The 20,144-nt window shown below is 46.1% G+C and overlaps 1 protein-coding gene across 2 annotated transcripts in view; it reads right to left on the bottom strand.

Moving 5' to 3' along the window:
- LOC135515889 (carbohydrate sulfotransferase 11-like) overlaps window positions 1-20,144 on the bottom strand; it is a 94,250-nt gene that overhangs the window by 41,249 nt on the left and 32,857 nt on the right. For both annotated transcript variants that reach the window (XM_064939717.1, XM_064939718.1), the window contains exon 2: window positions 6,555-6,640. In XM_064939717.1, coding sequence (XP_064795789.1) covers window positions 6,555-6,640 — 86 coding nt within the window. The remainder of the gene's footprint in view (window positions 1-6,554; window positions 6,641-20,144) is intronic.

Raw genomic sequence — 20,144 nt, 5'->3', positions numbered from 1 at the left:
CATGACAGGTGTATAATATCTACAGTCTACCAGAGACATGACAGGTGTATAGTATCTACAGTACCAGAGACATGACCAGACAGACCAGAGACATGACAGATGTATAGTATCTACAGTCTACCAGAGACATGACAGGTGTATAGTATCTACAGTCTACCAGAGACATGACAGGTGTATAGTATCTACAGTCTACCAGAGACATGACAGGTGTATAGTATCTACAGTCTACCAGAGACATGACAGATGTATAGTATCTACAGTCTACCAGAGACATGACAGGTGTATAGTATCTACAGTCTACCAGAGACATGACAGGTGTATAGTATCTACAGTCTACCAGAGACATGACAGATGTATAGTATCTACAGTCTACCAGAGACATGACAGGTGTATAGTATCTACAGTCTACCAGAGACATGACAGGTGTATAGTATCTACAGTCTACCAGAGACATGACAGGTGTATAGTATCTACAGTCTACCAGAGACATGACAGATGTATAGTATCTACAGTCTACCAGAGACATGACAGGTGTATAGTATCTACAGTCTACCAGAGACATGACAGGTGTATAGTATCTACAGTCTACCAGAGACATGACAGAGACATGACAGACATGTATAGTATCTACAGTCTACCAGAGACATGACAGGTGTATAGTATCTACAGTCTACCAGAGACATGACAGATGTATAGTATCTACAGTCTACCAGAGACATGACAGGTGTATAGTATCTACAGTCTACCAGAGACATGACAGGTGTATAGTATCTACAGTCTACCAGAGACATGACAGGTGTATAGTATCTACAGTCTACCAGAGACATGACAGGTGTATAGTATCTACAGTCTACCAGAGACATGACAGGTGTATAGTATCTACAGTCTACCAGAGACATGACAGGTGTATAGTATCTACAGTCTACCAGAGGACCAGAGACATGACAGATGTATAGTATCTACAGTCTACCAGAGACATGACAGGTGTATAGTATCTACAGTCTACCAGAGACATGACAGGTGTATAGTATCTACAGTCTACCAGAGACATGACAGGTGTATAGTATCTACAGTCTACCAGAGACATGACAGGTGTATAGTATCTACAGTCTACCAGAGACATGACAGATGTATAGTATCTACAGTCCACCAGAGACATGACAGGTGTATAGTATCTACAGTCTACCAGAGACATGACAGATGAGTATCTACAGTCTACCAGAGACATGACAGGTGTATAGTATCTACAGTCTACCAGAGACATGACAGGTGTATAGTATCTACAGTCTACCAGAGATGTATAGTATCTACAGTCTACCAGAGACATGACAGATGTATAGTATCTACAGTCTACCAGAGACATGACAGGTGTATAGTATCTACAGTCTACCAGAGACATGACAGGTGTATAGTATCTACAGTCTACCAGAGACATGACAGGTGTATAGTATCTACAGTCTACCAGAGACATGACATGACAGATGTATAGTATCTACAGTCTACCAGAGACATGACAGGTGTATAGTATCTACAGTCTACCATGGCAGAGTATACCAGACCAGAGACATGACAGGTGTATAGTATCTACAGTCTACCAGAGACATGACAGGTGTATAGTATCTACAGTCTACCAGAGACATGACAGGTGTATAGTATCTACAGTCTACCAGAGACATGACAGATGTATAGTATCTACAGTCGACCAGAGACATGACAGGTGTATAGTATCTACAGTCTACCAGAGACATGACAGGTGTATAGTATCTACAGTCTACCAGAGACATGACAGGTGTATAGTATCTACAGTCTACCAGAGACATGGCAGATGTATAGTATCTACAGTCTACCAGAGACATGACAGGTGTATAGTATCTACAGTCTACCAGAGACATGACAGGTGTATAGTATCTACAGTCTACCAGAGACATGACAGGTGTATAGTATCTACAGTCTACCAGAGACATGACAGGTGTATAGTATCTACAGTCTACCAGAGACATGACAGATGTATAGTATCTACAGTCTACCAGAGACATGACAGATGTATAGTATCCACAGCTCTGGTGAAGCCTAAGATTGCATACCTGCACTTAACACACCACCGGACAGAGTATGTGAGTATACACAACGCTATACTGATGGAGTGGACCGGAGTGTGTGTGTATGTATGTAAGACGCACACAGAGGCAGGGAAAGAGGAAGTCCTAATTATAGATGATAATGACAAACTGCTCCCACTTTCCCTGAGCTATCAACATCTCCCGACACACACACACACACACACACACACAGAATCACGCACACAGACACACACACACACACACTGTGTTTGTATGTGTGTAATCTGCTCCAGGCCAGGCGAGGTTGGGGTGTGGTGGTCGTTTGTTGTGTTCAGGTGAGAGACTTTCCCCCGTGTGCCTGTTGAGTCTCGCCCTCACAGACGATAGATCTACTTCCTGAGAGGAGGGCTGTAGACTGTCTGCTTTCACCAACCACCGTGAGAACACACACACGCACACACCACTCGTATGAGAAAGACAGTTGGTTGGTATCATATTTGACTGATGCAACGTTGCTGTGATTCAACGGCAGAGAGAGAGAGAGAGAGCGAGGGTGAGAGAGAGAGGAGGGATAAGTGGAGCTGGGGGACATCTATGCTGACAGGCCACTCTCTCATTGAGGAAAACAGGATAGAAGACTTCTGCCATGACATCATGTAAACCGCAGGCTCCAAATCTGCCTCTCTCTTATCCTGTTCCATGCTGCACTGTACATGCCTCTTCAGTCATCAACATTTTTAGCCCAGCGTCCAATCATCCAACCAAAACCAGCCAGGGGAGGTTTGAGAATCCAACCAGAGCAGGGTTTAGAGGGGTAAACACAGCATCTGTTTAAAGATTAAGCTGTCTAAACCATTGACATGAAGGCCCACACACACACACACACACACACACACACACACACACACACACACACACACACACACACACACACACAAAAACACACACACACACACACACACACACACACACACACAGAATCACACACACAGACACACACACACACACAGAATCACACACACACCATCACACACAGAATATTCAACGAAAAACAATATAAGCTCCTAGTACTGCCTAAAGGGTTAATACAGACAGCTCTCACTGTTCCTCTGCTACTACCCAGACAGGTTTATCTGCTGTCTACACATACAGCACACGTGTTATCATTCTCCTCCGCTCCACTGACACCACAATACAGCTCACAATAGCGCAGTTCCATTCATCCCAGTTATGTCCCAGCCAGGGGGCTGTGCAACAGTTCCCTTCCAAACATCGCAGTCAGATCTCTGCATCAGCATTTAACAAGTAGGCCCTGGGTTGGTAATGACAGTATTGTGAGTGTATATATTCTGCAGTACTCATCAGCCTGGGAGGAAGGTATTACCATACAGGAGGTGAAACTATTAACCCATATGGGAATGAAGGCCTGTGTCTCCTGGCTTGAATCCAATGGAGCACATCTGATCAGTCAGATAACTGGTGACTTGCAGCCGCAGCAGAGATGAGAGGAGTATTGCAATGTGATGGTCGTGTGTGTGTGTGTGTGTGTGTGTGTGTGTGTGTGTGTGTGTGTGTGTGTGTGTGTGTGTGTGTGTGTGTGTGTGTGTGTGTGTGTGTGTGTGTGTGTGTGTGTGTGTGTGTGTGTCTGTGTCTGTGTGTGTGTGTGTGTGTGTGTGTGTGTGTGTGTGTGCGCGCACGTAGTCCTGGGATACAGACGGTAGAGCTGGTGTTGAGGTTACTAAGATGACCTGGTATAAACTGTAGAGACATCTGACAGCTCAGAGGCTGAGGTGCCTGGGGAGAGGAACCACTTGACCGCCAATGGCAACAGCTAGTCTCGCTGCGGTCTGACAAATCAAGGAAAAGACATTACAGACATGCACTAAATACTTTACAATGGAAATAAATTCTGACAACACACACAAACAGCTCGATTTCTATTCATTACCCTCTTTCCCTCTCACAACATTCTCAGTCTTTCTTTCTGTTTTCCCTCTCCATTTTAATTGCACTCTGTCTGTCTGTCTGTCTGTCTGTCTGTCTGTCTGTCTGTCTGTCTGTCTGTCTGTCTGTCTCTCTCTCTCTCACTCACTCTCACTCTCTCACTCTCTCTCACTCTCTCTTGCTCTCACTCTCTCTCACTCTCTCTCTCTCTCTCTCGCTGTCTCTCCCTCGCTGTCTCTCCCTCTCCTGCCCTCTCTCTCTCTCCTCCAAGATACAGATGGAGAGAGGGCAGGAGAGGGAGAGAGGGCAAGAGAGGGAGAGACAGCGAGAGAGCGGGAGAAAGAGAGCTTCCCAGTCAGACATTCCAACAATCAATGGCACCTTGTTACCCTCTCGTACCTCATCAGGCGCTCTAGGATTGGGTAGTGGGTGGCAGGGCACACATACTAGCACAGTGCCTCTTACATCATTCTGACCCCCCACTCCCTCTCTCAACCCCACAAATCCCCACTCGTCTTCCAAAACACTACCCCAGACATCAGACACCACACTGGGGCTTACACTAGCTCCAGTACCCCTCTCTGCCCTTTGACCTCACACATATCATATCAATGGGACTTTACATGAGTGAGGAGGTGTGGAAAACTCCCTGGCGGAAAATGATATATGTCCACGTGCACCCAGTCTAATCTTAGCTGTTAAACACCAGTTTGATGGCTTCTTGTATACTTTTAAAATGTGTTCTGTGGTGAATAGTTTGCAAAGAGAGAGTGAGAGGGGAGTTTATGAGAGAGAGAGAGAGAGAGAGAGAGAGAGAGAGAGAGAGAGAGAGAGAGGAGTTTGAGAGAGAGAGAGAAGTTTATGAGAGAGAGAGTTTATGAGAGAGAGAGAGAGAGAGAGAGAGAGAGAGAAAGAGAGTGAGGAGTTTATAAGAGAGTGTGCATGATAGATATACACTGAGTGTACAAAACATTAAGAACACCTGTTCTTTCCATGACAGACTGACCAGATGAATCCAGGTGAAAGTTATGATCCCTTATTGATGTCACCTGTTAAATCCACCAATCAGTGTAGATGAAGGGGAGGAGACAGTTTACAGAAGGATTTTCAGCCTTGAGACAATTCAGACATGGATTGTGTATGTGTGCCATTCAGGGTGAATGGGTAAGACGAAAGACTTCTGAGTTTGAACGGTGTATGGTAGTAGTTGCCAGGCACACCGGTTTGTGTCAAGAACTGCAGCACTGCTGGGTTTTTCACGCTCAACAGTTTCCCGTGTTTATCAACAATGGTTCACCATCCAAAGGACATCCAGCCAACTTGACACAACTGTGGGAAGCACTGAGTCAACATGGGCCAGCATCCCTTTGGAACGCTTTTGACACCTTTTAGAGTCCATGCCCCGAAGAAACAAGGCAAACAGTATTATACAGGCTAGATGAAGCTAGGTTGTAACCTCCTCCAGAGAGTCCATACCCGGACGAATTGAGTCCGTTCTGAGAGCAACTCGATATTACGAAGGTGTTCCTAATGTTTGGTCCAATATACTCAGTGTATATAGACACAGAGAAACACAAAACCATTGTAAACAACAGATAGGGAGATAATTATTGCAGAGGAGTGAAGGAGAAACTAGCCTATCCATCATTGTGATAGTATCACCAACAGTGGTTTGCTGACTGTTCTGAGAGACTTCAGTATGAGTGATACACTGAGGATGACAACCACCCGTGAGAATACAACACTATTATCGCAGTGCTATTGGATACACAGCCATTTCTGCATCTGGAAAAATACAGAAAGAACCACAGTAGCCCGACAAGCAAACGCAGCAAGGTCTCTTCAACCAACTCGGCTCAAAACACCTCAGGCACACCATTCACTCCTCTCCCCCACATTATATATAATACTTCACCATTTGTTTTGTGGTTACAGTAATGTAAGCAGATGTAAGCAGAGCTTATTGTACTTAAAGGGAGAATGCAGTGCTCTGAAAAAGACTTAAAAGATGTGAAATGTGTAATACTAACTATGCAATCGACCGTTACGCTAAATAAAGGCATCCCCCGGAAGGGGACTATCGCCACGGTAACGGAATATAGGTTTCCATGGCGCTCGTCCATCATGCAGCGGTTGTTGTCATACAGACGTAATAAATTAATAACGACAGAGTAGCAGGGACCCAGGCTTAGTGACACACACATACACCTGCACACACACATTTGGAGGGAAAGGGAGGACAAGGCTAAAAACAGCCAGGGTCACGGTCTTTCAAATGTGTGTCTGAGTCAGGCCTAAAACAGTGGGGTCTAGAGAGAGAGAGAGAGAGAGAGAGAGAGAGAGAGAGAGAGAGAGAGACAGAGAGAGAGAGAGAGAGAGAGAGAGAGAGAGAGAGAGAGAGAGAGAGAGAGAGAGAGAGAGAGAGAGAGAGAGAGAGAGAGAGAGAGAGAGAGAGAGAGAGAGAGAGAGAGAGAGAGAGAGAGAGGGAGAGGGAGAGGGAGAGAGAGAGAGAGAGAGAGAGAGAGAGAGAGAGAGAGAGATGGTTTCTACCTGCGTGGGGTTGTAGAGTTCCTGCAGTGCGTTGCGGGAGCCTTTCCTACAGCACACGTCCGCCGCAAACTGGTTCCTCCGCATGACTGTTAGAAGGAACAGAGAGAGGACCGTTAGCAATGCCCAATCACACTGGAACAACAGCAACAACAACCAATCACATTGTTACAACTTAAACAACAACCAATAAGAGAGTGGGCCTAATAATGTTAACTACAACAGCATTCACATAGAATAAATGACCATAACGCTATATTCTGTAGGGCCAAAGGGAACTACCACAGCTAAACTACAAAGCCAGGTCCCTATACACACAACCAACAGCCCACACAGCAAAGCAGCCAGACAATACCTCTCAAATTACTGGATGAAAGAGCCCACTAAATAACTACATGAGATTGAACAGAAGAGTGGGTGTGGGTGAACAACAATACATTTGAGAGCCTTACTAGTCTCTGTTCTATGTTTCATCATCCTCACTGATCTAAAAGGAGTGGATATGTAATGCCATATGACTGTAGGACAAAGACAGTACTGTAGGAAATCAGGACAAAGATGATCAACAAAGTCAGCAGATTGAGAGAGGGCTGGGGATGGGGATGGGGGGGGGGTAAGCCAACTGCAGACACACCCACTTCCTGTATCTTTGTATCTAATCTAACCCAGTACATCGTTTCCTGTTTGTGCTGCATGTTGTGGACAAATCATAGCCTTTTCTGTCACTTGGGCAATGGGTGAGAGCTGAGTGCTTGTTAGCGTAACGAACTACCGCAGACAGTCCATTATACCTCACCTTCAGTAGGAGAGGGGGAAGTGATGCCCCTATACACACACACACACACCTCAGTGAAAGCAGCTTCATTATAATGCAGTTCATTCCTGCTCCCTACAGTGTGCATCATATAAACAGGCAATTACTGCTCTTTCATCAGAATACACACACATACACACACTGATTGCACTCACTCAATCATTCTCATTTATCCTCTACTGCATCTATGGGCTGTCGACCTAATAGGTACAGAGAGTAAGATGATGAGACAGACAGACAGAGATAGAGCGAGAGAGAGGGTGAGAGACAGGGAGAGAGAGAGAGAGAGAGAGAGAGAGAGAGAGAGAGAGAATGAGAGAGGGAGAAAGAGAGCAAAGCTATTCTCCCTGAGCCCTTAAATCTCCAAACAGTCCATCCTATTTCCCACACACACAAGTAGCTTACAAACCACCACACATACCTGATCTACAGATGTTGCTTCAGTGCCTCCAGGTCCACACACCTCTCTATTTAATCTGCTAGTAATCCTGTCTAAGTCTGGTGTGTGTTAATACACTGATCACATTCCCCTTCCACGCATAGAAACACACACACACACACTGTAGGTCGACCGATTATGATTTTTCAGCGCTGATAACAATGCCGATTAGTGGAGGACTAAAAAAAAGCAGATACCGATTAATCTGACGATTTATGTATTTGTAATAATGACAATTACAACAATACTGAATTAACACTTATTTTAACTTAATATAATACATCGATCAAATCAATTTAGCCTCAAATAAATAATGAAACATGTTCAATTTGGTTTAAATAATGCAAAAACAAAGTGTTGGAGAAGAAAGTAAAAGTGCAATATGTGCCATGTAAAAAAGCTGTCAGGACCCGGTTTCGAACCTGGGTCTCCGGAGTGAGAAACAGTCACTTAACCAACTGAGCCACGAATAGTCAGCAGAACCCAGAAGATGAGGCAGACACAGCAGTACTTAAGACGGTGTATTTAATAAAGAAAAAATCCTAAAATACAAAAAATGGCAAATCCAAAAGGTGGTAGGAAAAACACAAAAAGACCTCAAAAGAAACTCACCAAAAAATAAACAAAAACAAAAAACAGAATACCACAAGAACTTCACCCGGAATCGACAAGAGCACACAGAACACTAGGGCAGGGTGCTAACATACAAACACAGAGCACAGAACTGAGGGAAACAAAGGGTTTAAATACAATCAGGGGAAACGAGACACAGGTGCAAACAATAATGGGGATCAAGGGAAAAACACAGGGACAAAAAGCACAATGGGGACATCTACTGACAAAAACCCGGAACAACCCTGGCCAAATCCTGACAACTAGGAAGACGTTCCTACCAGCTCTCTCAGGGTGGAGGACCCTGAACTGACGAATGAGGTCAGGGTCCAGGATGTCTTTGGCAGGAACCCAGGAGCGCTCCTCAGGACCGTAGCCTTCCCAGTCCACCAGATACTGTTCCGTGCACCCGGCGGGAATCATCATCCGGTCACTGATCTAAAAGGGCTGGCCTCCAATGACACGAGGCGGAGGGGGAGGTCTGTCTGCCGGGACAAGGGGAGAAAACAACAGGACAATGACACATGAAATGTGGGATTAAGTACTGTAGGCGATAAGAAACAGGTTAACTCTCCTGGCAACCTTGAAGGGACCGATGTATTTTTGGGACAGCTTGCGAGACTCCACCCGTAGAGGTAAGTCTCTTGTGGAAAGCCAGACTCTCTGGCCGGGCGCAGGGTAGGCCCGGGACGGGGTCTGTTGGCTTGTTGTTGATATCTCTGTGAGGAACATCAGCAGACGGGTCTTCCTCCACAGCCCACTGACGAACCTCAAGGCTGAAGGCACTCTGACTTCTGCCTCCTGGTCCGGGAACAATGGAGGAGCATAGCCAAACTGACAGTGCGGGGACATACCAGTGGAGGAGGAGCGCAAGGTGTTTGTGCCCAAACAATAAAGGATGACCATGTGGATGGGTGGACATACATCGGAGGGTGGTTTCCAGCTCTTGATTCATCCTCTCTGTTTGGCCGTTGGACTGGATGGTACCCTGAAGATAGACTGGCAGAAGCCCCCATGAGTTGGCAGAAGGCCTTCCAAAACCTTGAGGCGAACTGGGGACCTCTGTCAGAAACCACATCTTGAGGAATGCCGAAGACTCGGAACACATGATTAATTACCAACTCAGCCGTTTCTTGGCAGAAGGTAATAGTCAGAGGGACGAACCTGGCACCTCTTTGAAAACCTGTCGATTATGACTAGGATATTGCCATGGGATGGAGGAAGTCCAGTAATAAAGTCCAATGAGATATGGGACCAGGGTCTGTGGGGAACAGGTAAGTGTGCATCTTGATAGGTAAATTTGCCCTGGCAGCAGGCATTACTGCTCTTTCATCAGAATAGGCCACCAGAACTTACGCTGGATGAACTCCAGGTACTACGCCCGGATGACAGGTGAGGCGAGAGGAGTGCCCCCACAGAAGGACCTGAGTCCTCACTGCCTTGGGGACAAACAACCATTCTCTTTATCGCTAGCTTGAGCACGTCTCACGGTATCCTCAACTTGCCACGAGATCGGAGCCACAATCTTAGCAGCAGGAAGGACAGGCATGTCCGTGTCATCTCGAATGGCAGGAGCGTAGACTCGGGACAGGGCATCCGGTTTGAGAGAGATAAGATAAACTGAATGATTGAAGACAAACAGACCATCTAGCTTGAGAGTTCAAGCCTGCTGGATATACTCCAGATTTTTGTGGTCCGTAAGCACTTGAAACGGGTGAGAAGCCCCTCGAGCCAGTGTCTCCATTCCTTCAATGCCATCTTAACCGCTAGGAGAGATCCCCCACATCGTAGAGTCGGGGTAAGCCGGTGTGAGAAGAAAGCGCACGGATGAAGCTTCTGTCTTCACCCTCTGAGACAGGACAGCTCCAACACCAACCCTGATGCGTCTACCTCCACCACAAATGGTTCATCCAAATCAGGATGGGAGCAGAGAGGACGCGCTGCTTGAGTCCTTGGAAGGCCGTCTCAGCTTCTCTTCCCCACACAAACCTTGCATTGCCACCTTTGGTTAAAGCAAGGACCACCAAACTGAAGTTCTTGATGAACTTGCGGTAAAAGTTTGTGAAGCCCAGAAATGAACATCCTTAACGGATTTGGGGTGGGCCAATGCCCCTACCTTCCTAGGGTCCATTTGGACTCGACCGGGTTCCACTACAAATCCCAGGAATTGTATTGAATGGAATCATTTTTGCTTAACGTACAGATGGCTGTCCAGGAGGCGTTTAGTACTTGTCTGACATGCTTAGTGTGTTGAAGGGAGCTCGAAAAGATGAGGATGTCATCCAAGTAAACGAACACAAATATGAATATCCCTAAGCACATCGTTTATGAGCGCTTGGAACACACTGTGGTCAGGAGGGCATCACCAAGTATTCATAGTGACCAGTAGGCGTTTTGAAAGCGGTCTTCCATCGTCACCAGGTCTGATCCGCACAAGATGGTATGCGTTCCGCAGGTCAAGCTTAGTGAAAACAACTGCTTCCTTAAGGCTGTGGCCATAAGGGGAGCGGGTAACGGTTACGGACAGTTATGTCATTGAATAATGCAAGGACGTAATCCACCATCTTTCTTGGCCACAAAGAAAAACCCTGCTCCCGCCGGGGAGGTTGATGGAATGAGGCCTGCTTCCAGAGAGTCCTTGATTAGGTAATAGCAGCTCGTTAATATAAAAGATCCGACCCCTGGGGGCAATTTGCCCAAAACATCGAATAAGATCTATGTTCAATTAGCATGGTGGCCCTCTGTTTTAAACACCAGTTTGAGGTCATGGTAACATTCGGGAACTCGGGTCAGGTCGATGGATTCTAAAGACTCGGGAATAGAACTCGGGAATTCTGGAAAATACAAGTAGCTTGGCACGTAGGACCCCACTGCTTGATAGTGCCCACAGACCAGTCGATGTGAGGGTTATGGCTGTGAAGCCAGGGGTAAAGGACGAGAGGGAACTCGGAACAGGAGATCAAATGAAAGTTCATCAATTCCTGGTGTTGTGAAACTGAAAGTCTCAAAGGTATGACATGAGTGACAAGTCCAGATCCCAAAGGGCTTCCATCCAATGTAGTAACCCTCATGGGGTCACTTAGAGGTTCAGAGGGAACGCCATTCTCCTTCGCCCAGACACCATCCATGAAGTTACCTGCGGCTCCAGAGTCTCCCAAGGCTTGAAGGTGAAGCTTTTGTTTGTCCCAGGAGAGGGTGACTGGAATGAGCAGACGGGAGTTGGACGGATGGGAGGACTATGTTTCCTTACAGTTCCCCCGGTCTTACGGGACAGAGCGTTTCCCTGGAGCCCGGGACACGTGGAACGGAAATGGCCCGGTTTGCCGCAATATAGACAGCGTCGCTCCTCATCCGGCGGTCTCTTCAGCCTGGGAGATGCGTCCAATCTGCATCCGGTGGAGCCAGCGATGATAAAGGTGGGGACTCGGAGCTGGGACTGATAGGGGCTAGAGGTCTCGGTTGAGTTCTCTCTCTCTCAGACGCTGGTCAATGCGTGAGGCCAACTTGATCAGGGACTCGAGAACCGGTGGTTCCCGAGTGGCCAGTTCATCTTGGATACAGTCGGAAAGGCCTTTCAGAAAGCACACCGTGAGCGCCTCGTTGTTCCAGCCATCGCTGCTGCCACCGTGCGGAACTGGATGGCATAGTCCTCCTGCGCCAACCTTGATGGAGAGTCAGGAGCTGTTTGGCTGAGTCAGAACCACTGCTTGGGCCTTGAAACACTCGTTTGAATTCCTCAGCAAAGGCAGAGTAGCTGGCACAGCAGGAACTATGGGCATCCCACACAGCAGTAGCCCAGGCCAGGGCTTTTTCCGACAGCAGGGTTGATATATGCGATCTTAGACCGGTCGGTGGGAAACGACGAAGGTTGCAGCTCAAAGGAGAGAGAACATTGAGTGAGAAAGCCTTTACAAGCACTTGGATCACCTGAGAACCGTTGGGGAGGTGGAAGACGAGGTTCAGCCAGGGGGTTAACTGCCATGGGTACGTGAACCTGAGGTACTGGGACGGGAACCGTTGCCGGGGTAAGTCGATCAGATATCTGCTTTATGGAAGTCAGCATCTCCGACAGAAGATGAGAATGTGTAGCCATTAAGGCCTCTTGCTGAACCAGGGCGGCTTCGTGGCGTTGGACAGTCTCCTGGTGGTGGGACAGCGTGGCAAAAAGGTCCTGGGAACTGGCTGCCTCTGGGTTCATTTTTGGCTCTGTGTTTCTGTCAGGACCCAGTTTCGAACCTGGGTCTCCGGAGTGAGAAACAGTCACTTAACCAACTGAGCCACGAATAGTCAGCAGAACCCAGAAGATGAGGCAGACACAGCAGTACTTAAGACGGTGTATTTAATAAAGAAAAATCCTAAAATACAAAAAATGGCAAATCCAAAAGGTGGTAGGAAAAACACAAAAAACTCAAAAGAAACTCAAAAAATAAACAAAAACAAAAACAGAATACCACAAGAATCACCCGGAAAATGTTTATTACAAACACAGAGCACATTGAGGGAAACAAAGGGTTTAAATACAATCAGGGGAAACGAGACACAGGTGCAAACAATAATGGGGATCAAGGGAAAAACACAGGGACAAAAAGCACAATGGGGACATCTACTGACAAAAACCCGGAACAACCCTGGCCAAATCCTGACAAAAGCTAACGTTTAAGCTCAGAACATGAGAAAATATGAAAGCTGGTGGTTCCTTTTAGCACGATTCTTCAATATTCCCAGGTAAGAAGTTTTAGGTTGAGGTTATTATAGGAATTATAGGACTATTTCTCTCTATACCATTTTTATTTCACATAACTTTGACCATTGGATGTTCTTATAGGCACTTTAGTAATGCCAGTGTAACAGTATAGCTTCCGTCCCTCTCCTCGCCCCTACCTGGGCTCGAACCAGGAACATATCGACAACAGCCACCCTCGAAGCATCGTTACCCATCGCTCAACTACTCCAAGTCTTAGAACGAGTGACGTTTGAAATGCTATTAGCACCCCACTAACTAGCTAGCCATTTCACATCGGTTACATCAGCCTAATCTCAGGAGTTGATAGGCTCGAAGTCATAAACAGCTCAATGCTTGAAGCATTGAGAAGAGCTGCTGGCAAACGCACGAAAGTGCTGTTTGAATGAATGCTTACGAGCCTGCTGCTACCTACCACCGCTCAGTCAGAAAGCTCTATCAAATATCAAATCATAGACTTCATTATAACATAATAACACACAGAAATACGAGCCTTAGGTCATTAATATGGTCAAATCCGGAAACTATCATTTCGAAAATAAAATGTTTATTCTTTCAGTGAAATACGGAACCGTTCCTTATTTTATCTAACGTGTGGCATCCCTAAGTCTAAATACTCCTGTTACATTGTACAACCTTCAATGTTATGTCATAATTACGTAAAATTCTGGCAAATTAGTTTGCAACGAACTAGTGACGAACTAGTGATTTTGTTAAGATTGATTGTTTTTTATAAGATACGTTTAATGCTAGCTAGCACCTTACCTTGGCTCCTTGCTGCACTCGCATAATAGGTAGTCAGCCTGCCACACAGTCTCCTCGTGGAGTGCAATGTAATTGGCCATGATCGGTGTCCAAATATGGCGATTACTGATTGTTATGAAAACTTGAACTCGGCCCTAATTAATCGGCCATTCCGATGAATTGGTCGACCTCTAACACACACACACACACACACTAGCCTCTTGATATACAGCAAAGCCATCAGGATTACAGTTGAGTGTACCCACTACGTGGACCAGCAGGCCCACCTGCCAGCACACCTGTGTCACAGCCCGGGGGAGATGTATCCATGGCAACCACCTCATCTCGCCTGCACCCTTCTGATTGGTTACAATAATCAAATGCCCTCTCAGCTGAGGACATGCTGAATGCTTAGACACATACACACACACGTGACCCTGCTCTGACCTTCCTCATCTACTGTATCTGTTTTATTATGATGGACTTTACCAAGCAGAAATAAACAGGTATGGGCTATGGTCAGCTGGATTGACGTCCCTCCCTCTCCCTCTTCGGGTGTGAGTTTTTGGGGACGTTATTCTCAACTTCCTATTGTGGACTTTTACAGGCCTATTAAATCAGCCACTCTTTGTGAATCAGTGAAAATGTTCTACCAAGTCGAACACAGGCACTCCACCCCCCTCAAAGGGTTACTAAGGGCGTTTGGTGTTTCCACCTTCCTCTATGAACTACTGTTGGGCAGTAGGGATTCTCTAGTGATTCTCCCTTTGCGTTCAGCTCAAAGACACAGCAGAGCCAGCCTCCCTCCCAAATCCCACCAATAACAGCTTCTGACATGCAAAGGATTCTATGAAGTCAAGCATCACAAACCGCCCAGAAACTACAGCAACACACAACAGTGAGCCCGGAATAACAAGATACTAAATCAGATCCAAAGTTGGCATACATATGTCATGTAAAACCGTCCTTGAAGGAGTGGCTGGAGTGTATATTGGGAAGCAATATATTCACTGTGAGTTTGATTACATACTGTCGCCTCACTATAAATAGTAGTCCGTTCTGCACAAGCTCAGCAGGTCTGTAATCACACAACATCTGCAGCCATCTATCAGCAAGGGATTATGGGATACTGGAGGATTAATCTGCTGCTAATCTTACCTACACACAGAGAGCATCATTTCACTTGCCACTGTCACGTGCACACACACACACACACGCACAGTAACATACAAAAACACACACAGTCACTAAAGTGCATGCACACACGCTGATGTGTACATGTACACGCACACGCACACACACACACACACACACACACACACACACACACACACACACACACACACACACACACACACACACACTGATCCCTCTGTCGGTTTGATAATGTCTAGCGGGAGATAGACCTCCCGCAGACTTTTCATATCTCCTGTGAGTGTCTTGTCTATCTGTGTACATTTAGACGTGTGTGTTATATCTCTGGTGCTCAGAGCTGAAGTGCTGAAGATGAGTTAGGATTCAGATGAACAGCAGAATTAGAGCAGGAGCACAGGAGACAGATGTTAAGGCACGCGAGTGCAACTTCATTAAACAAAAGCCTGATAAGCGCCTGTCAAATGTCTGTCGGGTGGTAATGCGTGTGTGTTGGTGCAATATGTGGGAGACGCGAGTCTGTTAATAATTGGATTTATATAGCGTGTGTGTCTGTGTGTGCGTGCGTGTGTGTGTGTGTGTGTGTGCGTCCACAGGGAAAGGCTAGCTAAACCCAATCAGAACAGTTGATATGATAGGCTGTTCGTTTCTCCTCTTCATTCATTTAGCTGTGGGCCTTTAATCCTTTAATGATAATTACTAACATGAACATAAAACACACCCTCATTGTGGCATGGGAACAACCATCAGTTTAGTAGAGACTGAAAGTGTGTGTATGTGTGTGTCGACACACACTTTATGTTATAATTACTGGTGGAAGGAAATGTCTTGGTGTCATGTATTAACATCCCCAATAGAAATATAATTCTGTAATTAATAAATTAATTGTTAATGACAGAAAATATGGAATGTGTCTCATAAGAGACGAGATGATGAAAGAGGAGGCTTTGAAAAGGAGAGGTACGAGTTCTGGAGTTCTACACCTCACAGTACATATAAGACCACGCCACAGCTATTATGGCTCTTTAAACTACACTAAACAAAAATATAAACGCAACATGTAAAATGTCGGTTTGATGTTTCATGGGCTGAAAGAAAATATCCTGGAGATACGCACAAAAAGCTTATTTCTCTCAAACGTTACATCCCTGTTAGTGAGTATTTCTCCTTTGCCAAGATAATCCATCCACCTGACAGGTGTGGCATATCAAGACGCTGATTAAACAGCATGATCATTACACAGGTGCACCTTGTACTGGGGACAATAAAAGGGCACTCTAAAATGTGCCGTTTTGTCACACAACAATGCCACAGATGTCTCAAGTTTTGAGGGAGAGTGCAATTGGCATGTTGACTGCAGGAATATCCACCAGAACCGTTGCCAGAGAATGTAATGTTTAATTTTTCTACCATAAGCCGCCTCCAACGTCATCTTAGAGAATTTGGCAGTACATCCAACCCGCCTGTAACCACACCAGCCCAGGACCTCCACATTTGGCTTGTTCACCTGCGGGATCATCTGAGAGCGGCTGTCACGAGTACGACTGAGGGTGGTTTCCCTTCCCGGTCGGGTGGCGTTCGGCGGTCGTCGTCACCGGCCTATTAGCTGCCACTGATTGTCTTTCCTCCCCCTCCTTGTATGTTTATTGGTAGCACCTGTGTGTATGATTAGTTTGTCTTTATTAGACAGCCGGCCCGCCTGGTTGTTGTACGGGATTATTCTTTGTAACCTTCGGCTCTGTATCAGAGGAACGTGTTAGTTCCTAGTCGTGCATTTTTCAATCGTCATTTTGTCATTCCCTGTGTTTTGGGGCCGTGATTATTGTTAGCACCCTGTGGTGCGTTAGTGCAATTAAAGAGCACAGCATTGTACTCTCTGTCTCCTGCCTTTGACTCCACACCCACGACACCCGGATTGTTACAGCAGCCACCCGGACAGCTGATGAAACTGTGGGTTTGCACAATTTCTGCACAAACTGTCAGAAACCCAGCTCTGGGAAGCTCATCTGCGTGGTCGACGTCCTCACCAGGGACTTGACCTGTCTGCAGTTCGGCGTCGGAGCTGACTTCAGTGGGCAAAAGCTCACCTTCGATGGCCACTGGCACATGGGAAAAGTGTGCTCTTCATGAATGAATCCTGGTTTCAACTGTACCAGGCAGATACAGACAGTGTGTATGGCGTTGTGTGGGCTAGTGGTTTGCTGATGTCAACATTGTGAACAGAGTGCCCCATGGTGGTGGTGGAGTTATGGTATAGGCAGGCATAAGCTATGGACAACGAACTCAATTGCATTTTATCGATGCACAGAGATATGCACAGAGATATCGTGACGAGATCCTGAGGCCCATTGTTGTGCCATTCATCCGCCTCCATCACCTTATTTTTCAGCATGATATTGCATGGCCCCATGTCGCAAGGATCTGTACACAATTCCTGGAAGCTAAAAATGTCCCAGTTCTTCCATGGCCTGCCTACTCAGACATATCACCAATTGAGCATGTTTGGGATGCTCTGGGTCAACGTGTACGACAGCGTGTTCCATTTCCCGCCAATATCCAGCAACTTTGCACAGACATGGAAGATTAGTGGGACAACTTTCCACAGGCCACAATCAACAGCCTGATCAACTCTATGGGAAGGAGATGTGTCGCGCTGCATGAGGCAAATCGCAGTCACACCAGTAACTGACTGTTTTTCTGATCCACGCCCCTACCTCTTTTGTGACCAAAAGATGCAGGTCAGTATTCCAAGTCATGTGAAATCCATAGATTAGGGCCGAATGAATGTATTTCAATTGACTGATTTCCTTATATGAACTGCAACTCAGTCAAATGTATGAAAATGTTGCATTTATACATTTTTTCAGTGTATATAAGTATCCCAACATACACAACAACCTATTGTGGACAGGTAATAAAACAGTGGGGGTACAGCTTCATGATATAATGCAATAATCAGAACACTAACTGGACAGATGAGTGGTTTAGTTTGTCTCTAGTTGATTATAGTTGTATTTCTGTGTGTGGTCTATTGATCGCGTTAGCTTTGAGTTCAGGTCCTTGAGTAGGTCGACGGGTCATTCAGACTGCTGTGTGATCATACAGGTCTCTCGGAACGAAGCAACATGGTCGGGCGAAGAGGCAAGTGCTTGCCAACGTGAGTTGCTTCCCACTGGGCAGCAGTTGCTTCCCAGCAGATAGATGTATCACACGTCCCCAGTGGTAGCTAAAGTAATCCATTTGTTCCAAATTGTTTCTAACCACGTCTATAAACTAGCTATCTGGGAGGCAATTATCAGGACGACTGACTGAACGGAATCCATACGTCTCCCCTCGACTCTCGCTGCACAACATGCGTCATAAATCTGGGCACCAGGCATGTCGGGTATACCCTCTCCCATCCCCAATGATGTGACCCCCATTCTAAGACCCCTAAGTAATGGCTGCCCTCTCACTCCCTGACTCAATATTCCCAACATTGAATAGCAATGGAATTTGGAGTGGGGAAATGGGGAACATAACCACAGTGCAGAAACTCTTAGCTATGGAGAAGTCTGTTTGGGTCTTTGTGATTTTTAAGTGGAGAAACAAATAACATAGACACACACACACACACACACAGAAACAGGATGGATGAATAAACAGAGGAGCATGTTGTAAACCCATATTTGGCCACAGACTAAGAGACAGCGGTCAGTCACACAGTCGGAGGCAGTCAAGCATGGTCAGAGGCGGTCAAGCATGGTTAGACAGTCACACAGAGAGATGGACAAACTACCGCAGACAGACATGAATTACAAACCACAAGCCCAGAAGAGGTGAACATACGAGACCAGTGGGAGATCCATAGTAACAGAAAAAAGAGAGAGATGGAGTGAGAAAGGGAAAAGTGAGGAAGGGAGGGAAGGAGGGGGAAGATATGGACACAGACAGCAGGAGGGAGGAACCCACTGAACCTCTCCAGTGTGACAACCCGGGGACAGTCACCCCTCCTGTACTGCCCTGTCTTTATCCCCTCCAGTCATGAAAGTGAATATGAGTGAACAGAGGGTAGATTAATCAGAGAAAGAGATAGCGAGAGAGAGGTGCAGATGAAGAGACAGACAGTTAGACAAGGATATGAACCATAGACCATTCGTAAGGTGATGCATAGCAGCCACTGCAGTAGGCACCAAAGCGCTCACCACACATTAGCCTTCTTAGCCTACCTCCCTTCCTCCCTCCCTTCTCTTCTGGACACCCCAACATCACCCTGCCGTGCCCGGCAGTGGTCAACAGGATGGGTGTCTCAAAAAACAATTCTGCAATCAGGGTGGAAGGGCTGTGTTCAAAACATCACAGGGAAGAACCACACGCTCCATCACGCATGCAGTCACTGTATGTGTGTGTGTTAGTCCTAAACGTTACCTCCTGTAAGACTGGTGGAGAGATGGGGTAAGAGGTAACTCTAGGGCTGACCCCATTCAGTCGACTGGTCGATTGTTTGGTCCACAGACCATTTTTTTGTCAGCCAGATGCAAAAAAAAATGTTTTTTATTATGGCACGTCTTGATTGACACCTGTCTCAGTGGACTAATCCATTGCTGAGGCCACAGGGTTGACTCACCAGTAGTACACTTCCCGTTAATTCCCCTCATTTCTAATCTACAATGTTTGTTTGGTTACCATCATTTCTGTTCATGTGTTCAATATATTATTATCATTACAGTATTTTACCGTTCTCATTGTCAAGAGTGGACACGTTGTTTGCAAAGCGCACAACTTAGTCTACACTTGAGAGAAACAAGTTTTGGTTCATTTCATTCCATTTATGAGTTTTGTCAATTTAGTCATTGTGTTTTGTAAGGATGCGCATCTGATTACTCATAGAAGTCGGCCCAGGCTACCAGGCCATTTTTTCTTCACCTCAAAACAGCAAGTAAACAAAGTCTGTTTTCACATCCATTGAGACTGATAATAGTTCCTCAAGGTAGCCTATTTTAAAAATCTTTCCAGCTCGCTCCCTTTCCGTAACCACACCACCTGAAGGGGGGGGGGGGGTGCCATGCTCTGATCCAGTGGAAACATAAAAATAGGCCAACCTGATTGCTT

This window comes from Oncorhynchus masou, chromosome 27 (assembly GCF_036934945.1).
Source record: "Oncorhynchus masou masou isolate Uvic2021 chromosome 27, UVic_Omas_1.1, whole genome shotgun sequence".
In the NCBI taxonomy this organism is placed as follows: domain Eukaryota; kingdom Metazoa; phylum Chordata; class Actinopteri; order Salmoniformes; family Salmonidae; genus Oncorhynchus; species Oncorhynchus masou.
The sequence above is the reverse complement of the archived record's forward strand: the minus strand, read 5'-3'. Positions and strand labels throughout refer to the sequence as shown.